Raw genomic sequence first — 17,914 nt, 5'->3', positions numbered from 1 at the left:
AGCAGCATTCATGGAACGCTTTTCACGAGAAAGCTGGAAAAGGGCAGGAAAGCAACCAAAGACACCAGGCAGAGCTTTTGTTCACCTTCCATCAAGGACTTGCTTCTGTGGGGCAGTTCCTGCAGAAACTGGGGTTCAGTTATGGCAGGCAGTCTGGGAGAAGACTGAGGCTGGTGTTTGTCTGCCTGTATCTCAATAGCTGCAATACGAATGTCTCTGTCTGAGTATGGTCCAGGCTCTTCACAGTCACTGATGAGAAATGGACACTGTTAGACAGTGATTCATCTGACCTGTTTTCAATGTCTACCTTACGAGTAGATGAATCATGCCCTAGAAATGCATCTTGAATAAGGGGCTTTTCTTGTTTTGTTCAATTACTTATTCTCAGCAAGATTCCTCACTTTTAATTAATACTTTCAGATGTTTTCCTTTTTTTAATACAGGGTTAAATCTCTGCTTAACATGAGGATGTGCTGATAAGATATCTTTCTCTGAGAGCCAGAGTTTCAAAAATTCATCAGTTTCATTCCTGTGATTTTGTAGTTTGTCTTCTGTAAGGGTTGTGTGGAACAGAAGTGATGAAGTATTAAGACCAAGGAAGAGGGAAGCCCAGAGGGGTAAAAGATAAGCAAGTCAGAATCTGAAACAACAGTCAGGAGAAACAGATGATGTGGTTTCTGTAAAAAGCTTGTTTATTCAGTTAGAGGGAAAGGGAAATTGTGTATGCATAACTGCAGTTTAATTAAGTGTATACGAATCACTGTGTGTGTACAAAAAAGCAGATTATTTCATTGGACAGACTATCCAATATCATACTATATCAGACATTACAGGGTATAGGGATATACTATTACAGATTTTATATAGAGAGAGGGCTGTGTGTGTATACTGTCATAAACTCCAGTTCTCTGTGTGTAAGGTGGCAGAAGAACTTGACAGAGAAGGGTCTGTGTTTGAAAAGCGAATTTACTTGAAGAACATTTTTTTTGTCTTCCATCCAGTGATCCAGCTGTGTCTGCAGTTTTTACAGTTACATTTCTAATCTTTCAGTATAGATAAGAAACACTTGAAGATGGAACCTAGGACCAGAAACAATGCCCTAATGTAAATCTATCTGTCTGTAAAAATTAAGGATGAATTTTTCAATTGTCCAAATTTTCCTTCTGGACCCTTTCTGCACAAGACCAGGATGTGGAACTTGTGGATTGTCAGCTGTTGTACTTTGATATAAGTGTGCAGGAATACTGTGCTACTGCTTCTGCCCCTTCAAAGGTGTGAAGAGTTTGGTGTTGCATTCTCCATCTTCTTGCTTTTTCTGGCTTATTGCTTATTCAGTTAGTACAGGAGCATGCAAGGAGAGATGTGGGAAATGGTTTAACTCAGTACGACACAGACCTGAGCTCTTAATCACATTCCTTTGTATACAGTCATGTCCCAGCTGTAGGTCAGGTTTAGAAGTTCTTCATCACAAACACTTTATTCTCTCTAGCTGTATTTTGAAGTATAATATTGATATTAAATGAAGTTTTATAAAACGTATTTATAAAGTTTACTTATGAAAAGAGTTTTAGACATTTATTTGGGCAGAAGACAGAACTTAATTTAGAATGGATAAACACATTATTGTTACCCAAACTAAGCAGCATGCAAGCTATTCATGGAATGGCATTCGTCTTTAATAACTTTTTTTACATAATACATGCAAGTTATTCGTGGAATGGCATTCGTTTTTCATACACATTTTATGTAATGCTGACCACTTGGGACTCCAAGGAATTAAAGATTTTATAACATGGGGCTTTTCACCTTTTTTTTTCCTAGTTTTTTTTTACCTCTGTGCTATAGAAGTGGTTTTAAGGGGGTTTATTTCAGTTTCAGACTCGCTGAACATTACTGGTGTATTGATGAACTGAGGTATAGTACATGCAAGCCTATTAAAAGATCCTTGCTTTCTTTTGTGATCTTTCATAGATTCCTCAGTACTTTTTGTAATACTCCTCCTATCCCCACCCCCCCCCAAAAAAAAAAAAAAAAAAAAAAAATCAAAGCCTGGCTTTGCACTTTGAGGTGCTTTTCTTGTTGCAGTTACTGGTGGCAAATCGTCTTGGTCCTTTCACTATTTCAAATATTAATCTTTGGGAAAAGTGACTGTCAGGATCCTGGTTACAAAGCCGAGGGGCCATTTATCAGCTGCACTGACTGTTAGCCTTTGATGGAGGTAGGTGGCAAGCTTTGGCCAGGAGGCGCAGGACATGTTTTGCATACTGAGTCATGGTATTAAACGTGCTTTTTACAAGTATTTGCAGTGAAATTCGTTGTAAGAATGAATCAGATCATTGGTATTTATTCTGAACGAGAGTTGTGAAACACCAAATGACTGTGCATGACATGTATCATCCAGGGCTATATAGATATTCTAGACAAAACGTGTCCTTGTGGTTATGCCTTTTCTTGTGTTTCTTGTTGCTTATGTAGAAATCCTGTAAGTGTAAAAATCTAAAAAATGTCCAGGCTTTTTAAATTTCTGAAATAAAAGTATTTATAAATACATATCTCAATGTAAATACACATGTTTGATTATAATACATATCACTACAAATATAAATACGTAAATTTGTAATTGGAAAACAATGTAGTAATCCACTTAGATATTTTATTCTGTAAGAGGAAGGAGTATTCTGAACTGAGTTTTGAAATGGCTGATTTTACAGTAGCATTACATGCAACAATTTTGGCTTACCCTGCAGGGCAGGCCAGGACCATTTTATTTTAAATTTTGCATCTTAATGATACAGTTAATTCACAGTGATTTCTTGTGTATTTTTCTCAGTTGGCCGTACCTAATGCAGTTCAGTCATGAGATATGGGCATTGTAGTGGGATGAGACTTCTGCAGCATGAAGTGGATCATCAGTATTTAAACTTCTGCCTCTATGTTTGCGAAAAAATCTTTTTAGATAAGGTGCTATCCACAAATATAATAATACATAACATGCAATGCTGAGCTTTCACCCTTTCTACTGTCAACTTTATAATTACAATGTTTTTAAAATATTTGTTCTTGAGGGTTTCTTGCTTTCAGAAAAAGTCTATGTGCTGGTTTTTTTGCAAAGGAAAATGTGAGATTTATAGATTAAGTGTACATCTATGTGCAAGGACTTTCCTTTCCTGATGTTTATTATTTGGTTTAGGAGGCATTGCTTTATCTAAATCCTATACATGAATCATTAGTGAATGTTAACTACTCAATAATCCTAGTAGAAAAAGTATTGGCAGAGGAATTTCGACTCAGTTCTTCAGCTTAGAATACAGCATCAAAAAGAGTTCACATTGGGTCCTTTTAAAATTAAATTACTTATTCTATCGAGCTTTCTAGATAGTTTTCTTACCTTTCTGTTTTTTTTTTTTGGAGTTGTTTTAGGGTTTTTTTACCCCTTACTCCTTGTCAACCGTTGATGCAATACTGAGATCAGAAAAGCTGGTATTTGCACAGCTTTTTGATTTCCTGCTACAAACTCTAAACACACAAGTGCTGGCATTGGCCTCAGTTTCAGAGATTGGACTTTGCTGCTGCAATCATGATCATAATATAGGAATGAAAACAGACTCAAATGCACCATGCAAACTAAGATGGTTTACATTTGCTCTTGATGATCTTAAAAGTCTTTTCCAACCTAAACGATTCTCTGATTCTATGACTGGTTGAGGGTAGCAGAGTAGGAGGGTTCCCTATTGTTTTAAAATATCAAATATCAAATGCTTCCCACTCCAGTTCTGCATTTTGCATTACATATTGAAATTGGAATGGTAATCTAAACCTGACAGAATGTTAAATTTCCTCTGCCTGGCACTGGACGATGTTCCTGCTTTTGGCCTGTGCAATACTGGAAAAGGCCACATGAGGGTTCCTGCAGCAAGAGGTTTCAGCAGAAAGATGTGTGGTACTGGTGGCCGACGCTGGGTCTAAAAGAATCTAGGCAAAAGTCCACATACAATTGTAGATAACCCGACAGACTTTAATTTTATCATATGAGGGCTTAATTAAGTACTCTGTAATAGTTCCAGAATACTCAGGAAAACCTAGAGGATGACCCCATGTGGTCATTAGAAGCCATTAAATACCTGTGTGAGTAATAAACTCTACCCAAGGAAGGGAATACTCCTTCAAGTAATTTCTAAATGACTTCATATGAATGTGGGAAATCACTCCTTTGACGTTAGCGATTTCTAAGAAAAGTCACGGGTCTCTGCAGTTTCTCTTAGACTAGCAAATTACATGTTGCAGCTGGTGAGAAGGTCTTTGCTAGATGTCAGGCTACTGGAAAAGATGGTGAGAAGAATGCTGCACACATACGAGCACAGCAAGAAGGAAGGCTGGCTGCCATATGTTTCTGTCACCAGCCAATTTCTTTGTTCTTGATGGAAGAACAGATACAGCCTTAGGCTAGCAAGGTATGTTTTAGGTGTGACTCCTAATTGTGATTCTGTTTAAATCAACTTTATTTGATTTTTTTTCAAAATTTTATTTTAAACAGATAGAATAAATCATGAGCTAAACCAACACGGGGTTTTATTAGCCTCAGTGCATTACCTGAGATCACACGCAGGATTCAGCCAGACAGATTGCTCCTGCTCGTGAACTTGAACTGATGCATCCTCCTCCATGGCTTTAACAGCACCTGAACATTTCTGGCCCTCCATGGAGGTGAATGAGCATACGCGATTTCTCTCCTCTGGCCTGAAAGTAATCCTGGTTACCTTTCCCAAGTCAGTCAGCCTGGTTTCTTGGGGACCATTTTCTCCCCTTTCTTTTCAGGATGTGCAACAGGGGCCTGTGTCTCTGTGCTACAAATTCTTCTGTGGTCTCAGAGGTTCCCTGTCCCAGTTTCACCCCTTTCCTCATATGCCCTTGCCACGTATTACAGCTGAATGCCCTATTGGTTACAGACACTCAATCATCAGTGTAACTGCCTGTTGCAAATAGTTCCCTGTTGAACAATATGGGGGGAAAAATGGAGGCTAATGTATTGTTGCTCAGAGGCAGGAAGGACTGATGAGGTCAGGTAAAGAACAGACAGTTTTTACACTGGCTTGCTGCCAGAGTGATTGCACCATAGAGTTCCATCTTCAAAAACACCAACAGTTGAAACAGAAAAGGTGCCTCATGTTTTCCCTTTGATCCCATTTTATGCCTGCTAAAGCCATAACAAACCACCTAAACAACAGACAGTCACCTTGGATGCCCTTTTGCATTGGTGTCCACAGTCAAACCAGCCCACAAACTCTTGCCACACCATTTTTCTGTGCTGTGTTTGCTCTGGTTCCCCACATTTACCTGTAACTCATCTTTTAACATGACATTTCCTTTCTGCTTCTGCCCATCCAAGCCTTGCAGCAGCCTGTCCCTAGGCAAATGGTGCTATTCCCACACTCTATTCCTGTGCTTGTTTCAGGACCACTCTCCCAAGAGACAGGCTGCATTTTTAAAGAGGTAACATGACAGTATTCTACATAACTTTATCATTATCGTCATGATAAACTTTTTTTCTTGACAGCAGATGAAATCACAGATTTTTGCACATCCCTTTTTCTGCTGTCTTAAAGTAAATCCTGCAGGAGGTGGGGTGTTTTGCTGAACTGTCATTACTACGGCATTTCTTTTTGGCTGACAACCTGACATGCTATTTTGGGTGGAATCCAGGCAGAAGTCAGTGTCACGTAAAATCCTTTCTGTGCTTGTGTCTTTGAGTGAAGCAAAGTCTTCATCTAGCAATATCTCTATCATTCTATGCGTGCAGCAGCAGCTGATGAGGCGTCCTATAGGAGGAGCATGTCATATACCCCAGTAAGTGATTTTAATTGATTGAGCAAACTTTTTATTTCTGGATAAAACTGTAGATTGTTATTGATATTTTCCATTCCATAATTAAATTATATTTCAGAACTGTTGTCTTTTGGTGTTGGGCAGTATTTAGCTCTTTAAAGTTGGTATTTATCTCTATAAGGTTTTTCTGTGTCAGTAGCGGCTGGCTAATTGGAATTCAAGCTCTGTGTGTGTGTGTGTGTGTGTGTGTGTGTGTCTGTGTGTGTGTGTGTCTGTGTGTGTGTGTGTGTCTGTGTGTCTGTGTGTGTCTGTGTGTCTGTGTCTGTGTCTGTGTGTCTGTCTCTGTCTCTGTGTCTCTGTCTCTGTGTCTATGTCTGTGTGTCTGTGTGTGTCTGTGTGTGTCTGTGTGTGTCTCTGTGTGTCTCTGTGTGTGTGTCCGTGTGTGTGTCTGTGTGTGTGTGTGTATTAGATATTACAAAATTAGTATCTTTGCTCATAGAATCCAACTCTGGATATATGCTTATATTCAGGCAGGTCTTTATTCTTTCCACAACATTTTGCAGTGCAGCATCTTCTCTTTTCTTTCAGTCTCTGTCACTAAGACTGTACAGGTCTTCATTGTCTTTGTGAGGTTTCTAGGAAAGACAAGAATTGAAACACATGGTCCATCACATATGCTCCGTCTGACATGTTTTCACTTGAGTCACTCCTTCACCTGAGGAGTGTGTGTGTGCTGCAATACTTTCCTCCGAACTGAGACACAGATGCTTTAATCCACATCACATAGCAAACTATCTCTTTGTGTTTAGAAAGCAGGCAAAATATTGCTAAAGGCAGAAGGAAAGTCATTTCAGTTTCTGCTTTGGGCTGAGGACTTAACCTTTGCTTTGCTTATTATCCCTGATTTTTAAGTAAACTTATAGATGGGTCACGTTATTGGGAAAAAAAAGACCACAGTATCAAATTAAATTTCCTATATTTGTAAGAAAATCATCCTAAACTGTGCTTTTCCCTGGGAAATCATCAGCGCAGCAATCCCTCCCATAGCTCTCTTTCTCTTTTCCATGCCCCTGGGATCCTCTATTTTGCAGAAACTCTGGCTGCTTTACCCCTCTGGCTCTTTAGCCAAGGCTGTCCAAAAGGAGGAACTTGCTCATCCTGCTTCCTTGCCAGGGAGACCTAAATTCTGCGATCTCGAGCTGCTGCCTGCTCTGTGGCTGAGACAGTAGGCTGCAGAGAATTGAGGTCAGGACATGGGACTTTCCTTGCCTTAATTAAGTCTCCACTTCAGGTGCTAGAATATATATATCAGCTCTCTGGTTTTAACCTGATACTCTGAACACAAAGAAAAGTTGTTGTTACCACAGAAGGCAAGATAATCAAGGTAAGGATCCCCATAAACACAGGAGGAAATCAGCCCTGACTACCCATCCTTTCCTTAGTGCTATCTGTCTGAGCATGTCACTGGGGAAGGACAAAAGGAAGTAGCAGCAAACACCCCAGAAGCAAAAGGCTCAGAGAGGAAGATAATGAAAATCAAAATCTATCCATGTCTCTTCAATCCACTGTGCCAAGAAAACCAGCTTTCGGGTCAAGGCAACAGCACATGAGACAAAGCCAAGCTGTCACAACTCAGTAAGGTCTTTTCTTTGTTTACTCAATCTGTAAGTGCCTGCTAGACTTAGGAAGGGAGTGGAAAGAGGGGTTGAAGCAGTCAGGGTTACCCTGAGCCCAAGAGTATAAACATGAAGACATCACTGTTTTGCAGAGCAGATAAGGTTTCACAGGGGTTTTTTTGTGCCACAATACAGAGCACCTCAAAGCATGCCACATGTTGATTTAAAATGCCAGCAGATCACCTTTAGAGCATTTTCTAAACGCATTTTGCACACTTCTAGATAGCTGCTTGTGAGTGGTGGCAAACTTTGATCCCTGCAGGACTTGACATGTAAGTGCACAAGCTGGCAAAACTACAAGCAGGTAAACAAACTATGAGGAACCCTCGCTGCTATGCATACCTGCAGACTTGTTCAGGCTCCTTGCACTCAGTTTCCCTTGATTCAGTGAGAAAAGTGTAGCTAAACCAGGCACAATGATATTTTATTTCAGTTGCATAGACTTGTGAAGTTCCCTAGGCCTTGGTTTTTGCTAAGGTTTAGGAAAGGTGACTGTAGAAAAGTTTAAGTAATTGCTGCTGGATATTTACAGCAATCATTCATGACTGGTTTCCCGTTTGGTACTAGTGATGATTAAATTTGTCTAAGCTTCTCCTCCCCTTCCCTCAAATGTTTTCCATCTGCCATACTGACACAGTTGTTTGCATGTCTGTACAGTGGATTGGATCAGGAACTGCTCTGGGTAAAAATAACTGAAGCTAGAGTGAGGAACTGTTACTCTCCAGTCACTGACACCTTCCACTCTGCGTCATGATGCAGTTGCATGCACAGCTGCATTGGCATAGTGAACAGAGCATGGGAGTAAATGAACACGAGGACATAAAAAAGAGGGAATGAGGAACACTCATTTTGCTTTGAAAGAAAAACAGGTAGAACCACAGCGCCAGTGGTATCAGCGGGGTAGTACAAATGCAGCAGCTTCACTCCTCAAAGATACTTTGCAAGAGATGCAGAGATTCCAGCTGTGTAATGTACATTTGGAAAAGAGACGTCCATAAGCTGGTCCTCCTCTGGAGATATTCCTTGTGTGTCACATTTAGTGCCTTTGTTCTGCTTTCTCTTAACTCATTGTTGCCTCCCCAGGGTTGTAGTTTCATGATGTGGATTGCACAGTAGGAATACCGACTTAAGGAACCACCAAGCTCTTTGGATGTTTGTTACCACTCACCCCAGACTGTAATTTTCCCTCATTCATGCCAACTCTGCTGTTTGTGGAGCTGTGCTGAGCACTGGATCAGAGAAGCAATCCAGGTTAAAAATAACCCAGCGAGTGGCTGGGCATGGCATGGTGAGAGCTTCAGCCATCCGATGTAATCTGCTGCCAATCAGCAAGAGCTGTTTGCAGTTGCTGAAATCATGAAGCCTGCCTGGCCTCAGAGATACCTATTTACTACAAGAAGTACAAACTTTTCAGACAGTGGAAGAAGCCTTGGGAATGAGGATATAGGAATTCTCCACCCATGTTCATAAGGGATAAGAGAGCAAACCTCATTGTGCATGGATGCTAGCATGAAACATCTTAATGTGACACGTGACAGTATTCTTCACAAAGACAAATCTAATAGCTTCATGTTACAGAGTGAATTAACAAATTGTGAATGAATTCCAGAAGAATACCTCTTCTCAGCTCTGGAAAAATAATACCACCGTTGTGAAGCACCAGCACTTGCCTGCGTGATCACTGCAGCAGTAACATGGTTTTCACCTACACATAGGCTTCAATGGGAGGACCTGTAATTATTCATTCCTTCTTGTATTCCAAGACATATCTGGGTTTCTTCTGGCTTCTCTCTTCAGTTTATGGTTCATGCCTCCTGGTTTGAGTGTTTCCCAATATCAGTCATTTCCTTTTTCTTCTCCTCTTACTTATGACTTGGTACTTCACTGCTCCACTCCCCAGGAATGCCCCTGCTGGGAGCTGGCTGGCTTCATCACTGGTGGCAATGAAAGTGAAGCCTCAAGAGCCTCAGAGCCTGAGGAATGTCAGGATCTTCTCCAGTTACATTTCTGCAGAAAGGAGTTCACTCTTTCTTCACATGCACTAGTGTCTCCCTACACACTGACGTGGAAGATGCAATTGACACCCACATTTACATTAGCAGCTATGTCCCTTATCAGCCAAATGAAAACAAGTGCGGGGTGCTTAGGGCAGGACATGGCTTCCCTAAGCAGCCATCTAAACTCAGGATGCTTTCACACCAGCCTTTGTGCTCAGAACAGGCCTGAGACTGTCGATCATGTCAGGTAACTTCTTAGACTTCAAAGATCCAGAGCAAGTACCACATTTTGCTGTCTTCCTTCACCTTTCAAAGGATATGAGGATTCCCATTCAGTGATTTTATTTTTTTCTCTCTCTAGACACAAGGAAAAACATTCTGTCCTGCTCTCTTGCTTCTTTCATTTCTATCGCTGCTTCCCTTGTGATACTTGTTTGTCTTTTCTTTTCTTTTTCCCAATAAAGCAGCTTGTGGTTCCTGTTTGATCCTAGGTTCACATAAAGGTTTGATCACACATTCAGTGAACTTGGAAGACATCTACAATTTCTCTAATGCATATTATGTGTAAACTCTTGTTTTTCCTGTTTTGTTTGCTATTTCTGTCAGCCTGAAGGTATAGAGATAAATCAAAGGTCATCTGTTAAAGAAATTAGGCAAGAAAAGAAAGCAGTTGACCAGAAAAAAAGGCATCTTCTTAAGCATATCAGCTAGTTGCAGAGCTGTTGGAAACAACTACTTAGTCCCTATCCTAGAAAAGAAGATCCTCTGCTAAGGCTAGGAAGAGGCAAATCAAATTACATAAGCCTGTCAAAACCTCTACCTTCTGTAAAGGCAGATGCACGTTAGATATACTTTGAGGTAAGCACGGAGATACTGTCCTTTTGTGAGGGCAAACATTGACAGAGTAGGGACTGACACAGGTTCTGTGCTTAAAGATAGGAAAGTGCAAATATCTGCAGAGGTCAGCAGTATTGTGGTGAAGGTCAACTTGAGGTAGAGACAGCAGGCCATGGCCCAAAGCAATGGATGACCAGCAGCAGGACAATTGCAAGAGCTCTGGAAAGGCAGCTACCCCAGTTATCTCAGCCTGTCTCCTCTCTGCAGCTAGATACCTCCACAGCAAGCCTCAAGAGGAACAAGGAAAATTCTGCTTCCTCAGAGCAGCCTGGCCCCTATGCCCTCTGATTTTAGGTTCTTGCTTCCGTTCACAGGAATGAGTGTTCTAAACAGGCCTGTCCTGTGAGAGAACAAGACAGTTGCCCAACTCCATCTGGACCGCAAAAGCAGTGGTGCCAGGTTATAGAGTTTCCTTCTCTGGGGACATTCAAAACCCACCTGGATGAGTTCCTGTGTGACCTACTGTAGGCGATCCTGCTCTGGCAGGAGGATTGGACTAGATGATCCCTTGAGGTCCCTTCCAGCCCTTGAGATTCTGTGATTTCTAAAGTGGCACAGCCTCACTGTAGTATTTAAGCACTGTTAGCAGACAGCAACTTACAGTATTCTGTAGAGCCCCCCAGCTGGCAGGATGTGAGGAACAGCTGGTGACCATGGGTTTGGGTGGAGTGTGCTAGTGATGGTCTGCTGGAATGATAGTAGCTAATTACCTTTTGCTTTTTCCAGTAGTCTCCCACTATGGCCCTGAGGGAGGAGACAGCTGGTAGAGAAGCCGGTGAGCTACCTGCTATGAAAGTAAACCTTCTGGTTCTTGACTTTTTACACATGCCCATACTTCCGTCTTCTGAATGTGAGTTTGTGCTGTCCAGAAAGTCCCTGTAACCCTGCACCCTGTAAGTCGTGCAAAAGAGAAGGAAGGGTGGTGTCCAGATTCTCCTCTCCAGCTAGATGATCATAAACAGTAAAGGGCAGACAGGCAAGGGGAAATGAATTATCTCAGCCGAGTGACACTTAACAGGGAAAATTAACAGTGGCTGCAGAAAGGACCTCCAAAAATGTGCTTACACTGGTTAGCAATCCAGTTCTAGCCACTAAGACTACTTCACTGGCAATGTGCTGTGAACCACAAGGCCACTTGGATTTGGCATAGTTTTTAAAAATTCAGAACGATCTTAGAAACAAATGCACATCAATCCTTTTTTTTAATTTATAGAGCACTGTTAAGTACACATAGCACTTCACAAAGCATGTAGAAAAGAAAAGGCATATTCATGGACAGCTGGCTTCTCAAACCAGAATCAATGTGAGGGTTTCCCTTAGGGTTGAGCTCTGCTACGTGCAGATCTGGGTTTCATTGATCAGCTACGGTGACTCCATTCAGATTGCCAGAAGTTGCATTCACAAGATGCCTTTCTTGGGCAAACAGGGCTTCTCAGCCAAACAGTTTCAGTGCTGTAAATTTCCTTTGGGAAACTTAAACTGGACCAGGACAGACCCACACAAATTGATCAGTTCTACAGCTGCCCCGCAACATAACCTTTGAATCCAGTTAAAAGTGAGCCTACCGAGAGCTGTAGTATCCCTTCTGAAAGTCTGCTAGCAATTGAAAATCTTGCCGCTTCCAGAATGACCATTAGTCAAGACTTCCAAATCACTTTCCAGAAGTGGAACAGAAATCAAGAAGTCATTGGTTTGAAGGTGTCCATAAAAAGCAAAACCAAACATAAAGCTAAAAGTAAAAACGCGCATTTGAAAACCAAGGCTTTAGTTCCTGTGTAAACAAAGTCCACCCCATTTCTGAAAGCTCCTTCTACTTCCCTGAGCAGCTGCACATAAAGGTGCCTTGTTCCTCTAGGAGCTGCAAACAATTTCATGTCCCCCCTACAGCTCCTTCTTATTAAACTATATGTAAAGGTCATTTTATTAGCAGTTTAATGTCACAAACTGGTGTGGGGGTCATGGAAAGGACCCCTGCAATCCCTCTGAGAGTAGCAGGTTCAGCAAGCAATTCACAAGCATTCCTGGCCAGCAGCTGCTCAAATCCGTGGACCTTCTTGTCATCTTTGTTTCCTTCATCTCTTCCCCACTACAGCTCCAGTCCTTTCACTGGCTTCAGATTGCATTCCTTTTCCATAGACCTGCTTGAAGCCATGGAGTCAGTTGGTACATCATGAAACCGGAAATCTTTCTAAGCTCCAGCAGTGCTAGATAAGCACACCAGTCAATACTGTTACTAAAATGGTCAGCAGCAGAACAGTCAAAAAACAAAAGCAATGTCATGTGTTGCACTGCAATACTTTCTAGTTAAAGCCGTGAGGGGGGTACATCCTACAATTGCCATTTATACGTACCTGTGGAAAACGAGGGGGAGAGAACTACACAGAGTGAAAACCATAAGGGCCACACATTTTTTTTATAGATATATAAACAAGACAACTCAATTTCAGATTTCTTACACACATACACAAAGAAATCAGTGTAAACCTGAATGTCCTGATATGAAAATTCGTACATTTTTTGTACAAAACCTATTCCTCCCAGCTTCTTATTGAGAAATGCTAATATATACATTATGTTTAGTGTTTTGACAAGTGCTGATATGGTGTAGTGTCTTACAGCTGGCCACTTTGACCACTGCCACGGTGTGTTCACATGAGATCGTTCACAGATGACTGTGAAGATACACTTAGTGTAAAAGTTAGTTCATACTTATGTGAATACATTGATAGAGATGTTATTTACACACGCATGTGCATGCACACTGGGCATAATGGGACTTGAGAAATACTGGTATGGAATCAAGTCAGTCCTAGTACACTGTTGTTCTGTCCCATTTTGCAACACATCTAATAACCAGCCCACCTGAACCCTATCTTTGAATCCAAATTCTGTAGAATAAAGCTACCAGTACAAACTCAGAGCTGACCTCCATACATCTATAAAGTTGCGTACCACAGTCTTAGCAGCAGCAGGTATAATTCTGGTTATTTTTTTAAGCCTCCAGATATGATCCCACCAGTTCTGAGATTCCAAAAGAGGCCATGTCCTTATCTCACAGCTCCCTCGTTCCTTCCATCCAAACAGCATTTGCAGAGAACCTCTGCCAGAATATCTCCTTTCCCTGGTTAAGGGTATGCCTACGTGTTCCTTTTACAAGACTTATTTCACTTTGACGTTCCAGAGTTGGCTTAGACCACAAATATGGTGACCTTCCATAGACCTGTGCAATATTATACAGGCCACAACATTTCAGCTGTGAGTGGAACAAAGTCCCTTAAGGACCCCATCTTCCATCCTACTTCCCTTGGCACTACCACACGTGTAGGTTGCATGACCACACAGCTTTTCGTCCTGTGATCTGACATTGTGCATTCTCTCCTCAGACTCCCAAACAGACACCTCTCATGGGGATGTGTGAGCAAACATCTGCACCCTGGCCATGTGGCAGATAGCATCCGACTTTAGTACCAAGGAAAGAGAACAACAGGGCCTTGGGATGCAGAACTATCCAATGCAACCACTGCTCACTTTCTGTCCATGCCCAAGGTGCATTGGGAGGAGGAGGGGAATGAAAAAGGTAACACGGTCCAAAGGAATTACTCTGGCCAGCTGTAGTCACATCCTTGTGTGTCCCCTCCTTGTCCCTTAAGCACACTTTAGACAGGCCTGGACCAGAGCTGCATCCTAGATCACCCCCAGACCACATCTAGTGATGCTGCCTACCACATGTGCAACCGCTGGTGTGAGACCAAGTAGGAATTGCGACTGAAGCTCTTCCCGCAGTGGGAGCATTTAAAAGGTTTCTCCCCAGTGTGGGTACGACGATGACGGATGAGGGTAGAGTTGTCACTGAAGCAGGTCCCACACTCAGCACACTTGTAGGGCTTCTCCCCAGTGTGCGTGCGACGGTGCTGGACAAGATGTGAGCGCTGGCTGAAACTCTTCCCACAGTCAGGGCACAAGTATGGCTTCTCACCTGTGTGGACACGCTGGTGGATGATCAGCTTAGAGCTCTCACTGAAGCACTTGTTGCAGTCAGCACATTTGTAGGGCTTCTCACCCGTGTGGAGACGCTGGTGGGCAATGAGGTTGGAGCTGTCACTGAAGTGCTTCCCACACTGGGGGCATTTGTAGGGTTTCTCTCCCGTGTGAAAGTTAGCATGGCGGAGCAGGCCTGAGTTCTGGTAGAAGTTCCTTCCACACTTGGCACAGACATAAGGTCTCTCACCAGTGTGGTTGCGCTGGTGCTGCACCAGGTGGGTGCTCTGACTGAAGCTCTTCCCGCAGTCCTTGCACTGGTATGGCCGCTCACCCGTGTGGACGCGCTGGTGCTGGATGAGGTGGGAGCGACGGCTGAAGCTCTTCCCACAGTCAGTACACATGTATGGCTTCTCCCCAGTGTGGATCCTCTGGTGGCGGATCAGGTCAGAGCTGCGGTTGAAGCTCTGCCCACACTCGATGCAGATGTAGGGCTTCTCACCCATGAATGCTCGGTGGGGCACCACAGTATCCTTACGCTTCCGGAAGCCACAGCGAGAAGTCTTCTCTGGCCCTGTTTCTGGGGACAGAAGGTCTGGCCTTGTATGGGACACTGCCTGGTCACAGCCCGAAGGAGAAGCTTCTCTCATGAAAGTCCGAAATGGCCTCACAAGGTTCATCTGCTCCTGGTCCATCTCTCTGGAGATGTCCCTCATTTTCACTCATGCTCCCTTCACCTGCTGGGACAGAAGGAGAGTCCAGATACAACCACCACGCCTTCTCGCGGCCTGCACCCCCTCTTCTCCACCTAGTCTGGCCGCCGCGGCCAGTCTGGCCCCTGGCCAGATGCTGTGTTCCCTCCCCCAGCCTGTCCCGGCTGCGCCAGATCGAGGGGAGAGGCGAAGGCGTCCGGACCGGCTCCATCCTCTCTCGCTGCTACCTGCAACCGACGCGGGCGCTGGGGAGGGGACGCTGCCTGCGGCCGCCCCTCTTAAGCAGCGGCAGCTTCTGCCCCGCTACTCGCTTGCCCGGCTGAGCAGCCGGATCGGAGTGCGGGAGCCGAGGCGCTGGGCCGGGGGAAAGAGTAGCCGTGAGCGGAGGCAGGAGGCAGAGCGGGGAGGCGAGCAAGCAGCGGTGAGGCCTGGTGGCGGAGCTCACCAACCCTCCCGAGCCCCGCTGCTCTCCCCCGGGGGCAGCACCGGCGGCGACGCTGCGGGAAATTCAACCCCCGCCTCGGGCGCGCCCCCGCAGCCTGGCCCTTGGCCGCCGAGCAGCCCCCGCTCCCCTAGCTGCCCCCGCCCGGGGCCGGCGACCCCCTGTGCCCACCTCACCTCCGCCCGGCAGCACGGCCCCGGCCCCGGCCCCGGCCCCGGCCCGAGCCGGGCGGGGCGGAGGGGCGCCGGGCGCAGCCCCAGCTGGCACGGCACGGCCACCGGCCGCGGGGAGGGGAAGTTTCCCGTGCGGAGCCCGCCCCGCCGGCACTTCCTGCGGCTCCCGGGAGGCGGCCGGTCGGCCTCTATGGTTGTAACCCTTCCGGGCCCGGCCCGGCCCGCCTCCCCTCGTCCTTTGCCCTTCGCTGCACCCCTGGCGGGGTGCGAGGTTGCGGGAAGCCGCGATAGGCGAGGCCCGGACCGGCCGCCGGTGGATCCCCTCTCGGTCTGCCGCTGGCCGCTCCCGAACCGGGCGCGACCCGGGGACGGCAGCAGCCCCGCCGAGGCCCGCCCTGACGCCAGCCTCTCCTTACTCTTCGCCTCTCCTGCTCCCGGTGTACGGAGCTGCCCCGTGCCTTGTGTGCCCGGACTTGGAAGGATGGAAGGAAGAGAGGCTACAGCGGGTCTCTGGCCAGGCGCCGTGCCGATGAGTGTCACGGAGCCGGGCCTGGGCATGGCTAGATCTAGGCATGTAAGTGTAGCCCTGCTCGCTGGAAGTTGACATCTCCATCTACGTGCAGGACGTAGTCCTGGACCACGGGGCAGTAGGAAGCAAAAGGACCAAGGTTTTGTGCACCTCTTCAACTGGCCGTCTTGCTGTCCTGCCCGCCCATGCTATGGTGTCCAGTTCTTGCAGTGTTGTTCTGCAGCCTCGTCTGTGCTATGCAGCCTTCACAGGCATCATTCACTACCACGTTTTTCTGCTGCTTGAACTGTTTTGTTCACCTAGTATTCCGTGGCATGTCTTTGCATTACAACTGTAACTATTTCCTCCCTAAGGTTTCTTTATTCTGACTCTGGGGAGAAGGGACCTCATAGAAGGCTCTGGAGACACCTCAGTGTGGCCTTTCAATATATGAAGGGAGCTTATAAGAAAGACTTTTTACTAACACTTGTAGTGACAGAACAAGGGACTATGGTTTTAAACTGAAAGAGGGCAGATCTAGATTGGACATAAGGTATACATTTTTTCCCACAAGGATGGTGAGACACTGGAACAGGTTTCCCAGATAAGTTATGTTGAAAGTGTTCAAAGTCAGGTTTGAACAACCTGATCAAGTGAGAGATGTTCCTGTCTGTGGCAGGACTATATCATCTTTGAAAGTACCTTCCAACCCAAACCATTTGTATGATTCCCAAATTCCAGCACCTGACACATTCCCAAACTGCTCTGTAGATGAGGAACAGTGGCTGTTTTCACAAAAGGAAACTTGGAGTACATGCAGGAAAAAAAATTACCAGAAGTTAAGAAATAAAGCCTAAACTTTCATGAGACTTTCATGAAGCTGAGTCACATCATTTGGAAGTACTGAGTCAACCAAGAGGGCAGGACGCACCTATTTTTGGCTCAGGATGCAAAGGGTTGTAGAACCTGAACTGACACTTGTCTCTATAAATACTGACATTCATATTCATTAAAAATTGATTCTGATTGTTAAATAATTGGAGTTAAATGCTAGTGCTTTCCACAGTTATTCAAAGAAGAAGAAACAAAAGACTTTCTGTGCTTTGGTACCCTTGAACAAACTTACCACAGCTTTTCCTTTGTGGTCTGATGGTGGGAAAACAGTTCTGTTGTCCCCACCATGCATGTTGAATTGTTTTCCGGTTTATTCCCAGTTGCTTTTAAATGTCTCTGTCTAGAAATTGTTCTGCAGACCTTATGTCCTGATGATCTGGTACTCGGGATGTCTAACTTGAAAATAATCACAGGTAGGAAAGATGGAACCTGGGATCAAATTGTCAGTAAGGCAGTTGCAGGAATACTGCACTCCTGCAGAAAGCTGCGTTAATAATTATATGTCAGAACAAAAGAACATGCTGATACCAGGACAGGACATCAACCTCACAGACAAGGTGGAGGCACAAAGGAAGCAGGTATGAAAAAAGAAGAGGACTGATAGTTTAGGGATATGTTTTGTTCTGTCTCTCAGAACTTTCTTATCTTTGGAGTGGCATGGCTGAACAAATCAGTAATGAAGCCAGTTGCTTACTGGGTAAGGAAAAGCTGAGAAGATGGCCAGGGACATATTGTTAAAAGCTTTGAAACATGATACAGAGGTGAGCATCATCAGAATAATTGCAATAAAAGGCTGGAGGATGACAACAAAGT

The 17,914-nt window shown here is 44.6% G+C and overlaps 1 protein-coding gene across 2 annotated transcripts; it reads right to left on the bottom strand.

The window, feature by feature from the left end:
* Positions 1-11,576: 11,576 nt before the first annotated feature.
* Positions 11,577-15,775, bottom strand: LOC104552503 (zinc finger protein 436). Of its 2 annotated transcripts, none has more exons than XM_062007353.1 (2): positions 15,703-15,775; positions 11,577-15,111 (listed from the first exon to the last, which is right to left on the bottom strand). In XM_062007353.1, exon 2 carries the CDS (start codon positions 15,085-15,087, stop codon positions 14,113-14,115), a length of 975 nt encoding a protein of 324 aa, XP_061863337.1. In that variant the 5' UTR covers positions 15,088-15,111; positions 15,703-15,775; the 3' UTR covers positions 11,577-14,112. The 2 variants fall into 2 exon arrangements, with proteins under 2 accessions (XP_061863337.1, XP_061863331.1); XM_062007347.1 differs by having other exon boundaries at positions 11,577-15,108; positions 15,703-15,768.
* Positions 15,776-17,914: the final 2,139 nt, after the last annotated feature.

Source organism: Colius striatus, chromosome 1 (assembly GCF_028858725.1).
Source record: "Colius striatus isolate bColStr4 chromosome 1, bColStr4.1.hap1, whole genome shotgun sequence".
Lineage (NCBI taxonomy): Eukaryota > Metazoa > Chordata > Aves > Coliiformes > Coliidae > Colius > Colius striatus.
The sequence above is the reverse complement of the archived record's forward strand: the minus strand, read 5'-3'. Positions and strand labels throughout refer to the sequence as shown.

Bases quoted from the DNA above. Each gene is read 5' to 3' on its own strand.
- LOC104552503 (XM_062007353.1), bottom strand. From the start codon at position 15,087: ATGAGGGACATCTCCAGAGAGATGGACCAGGAGCAGATGAACCTTGTG.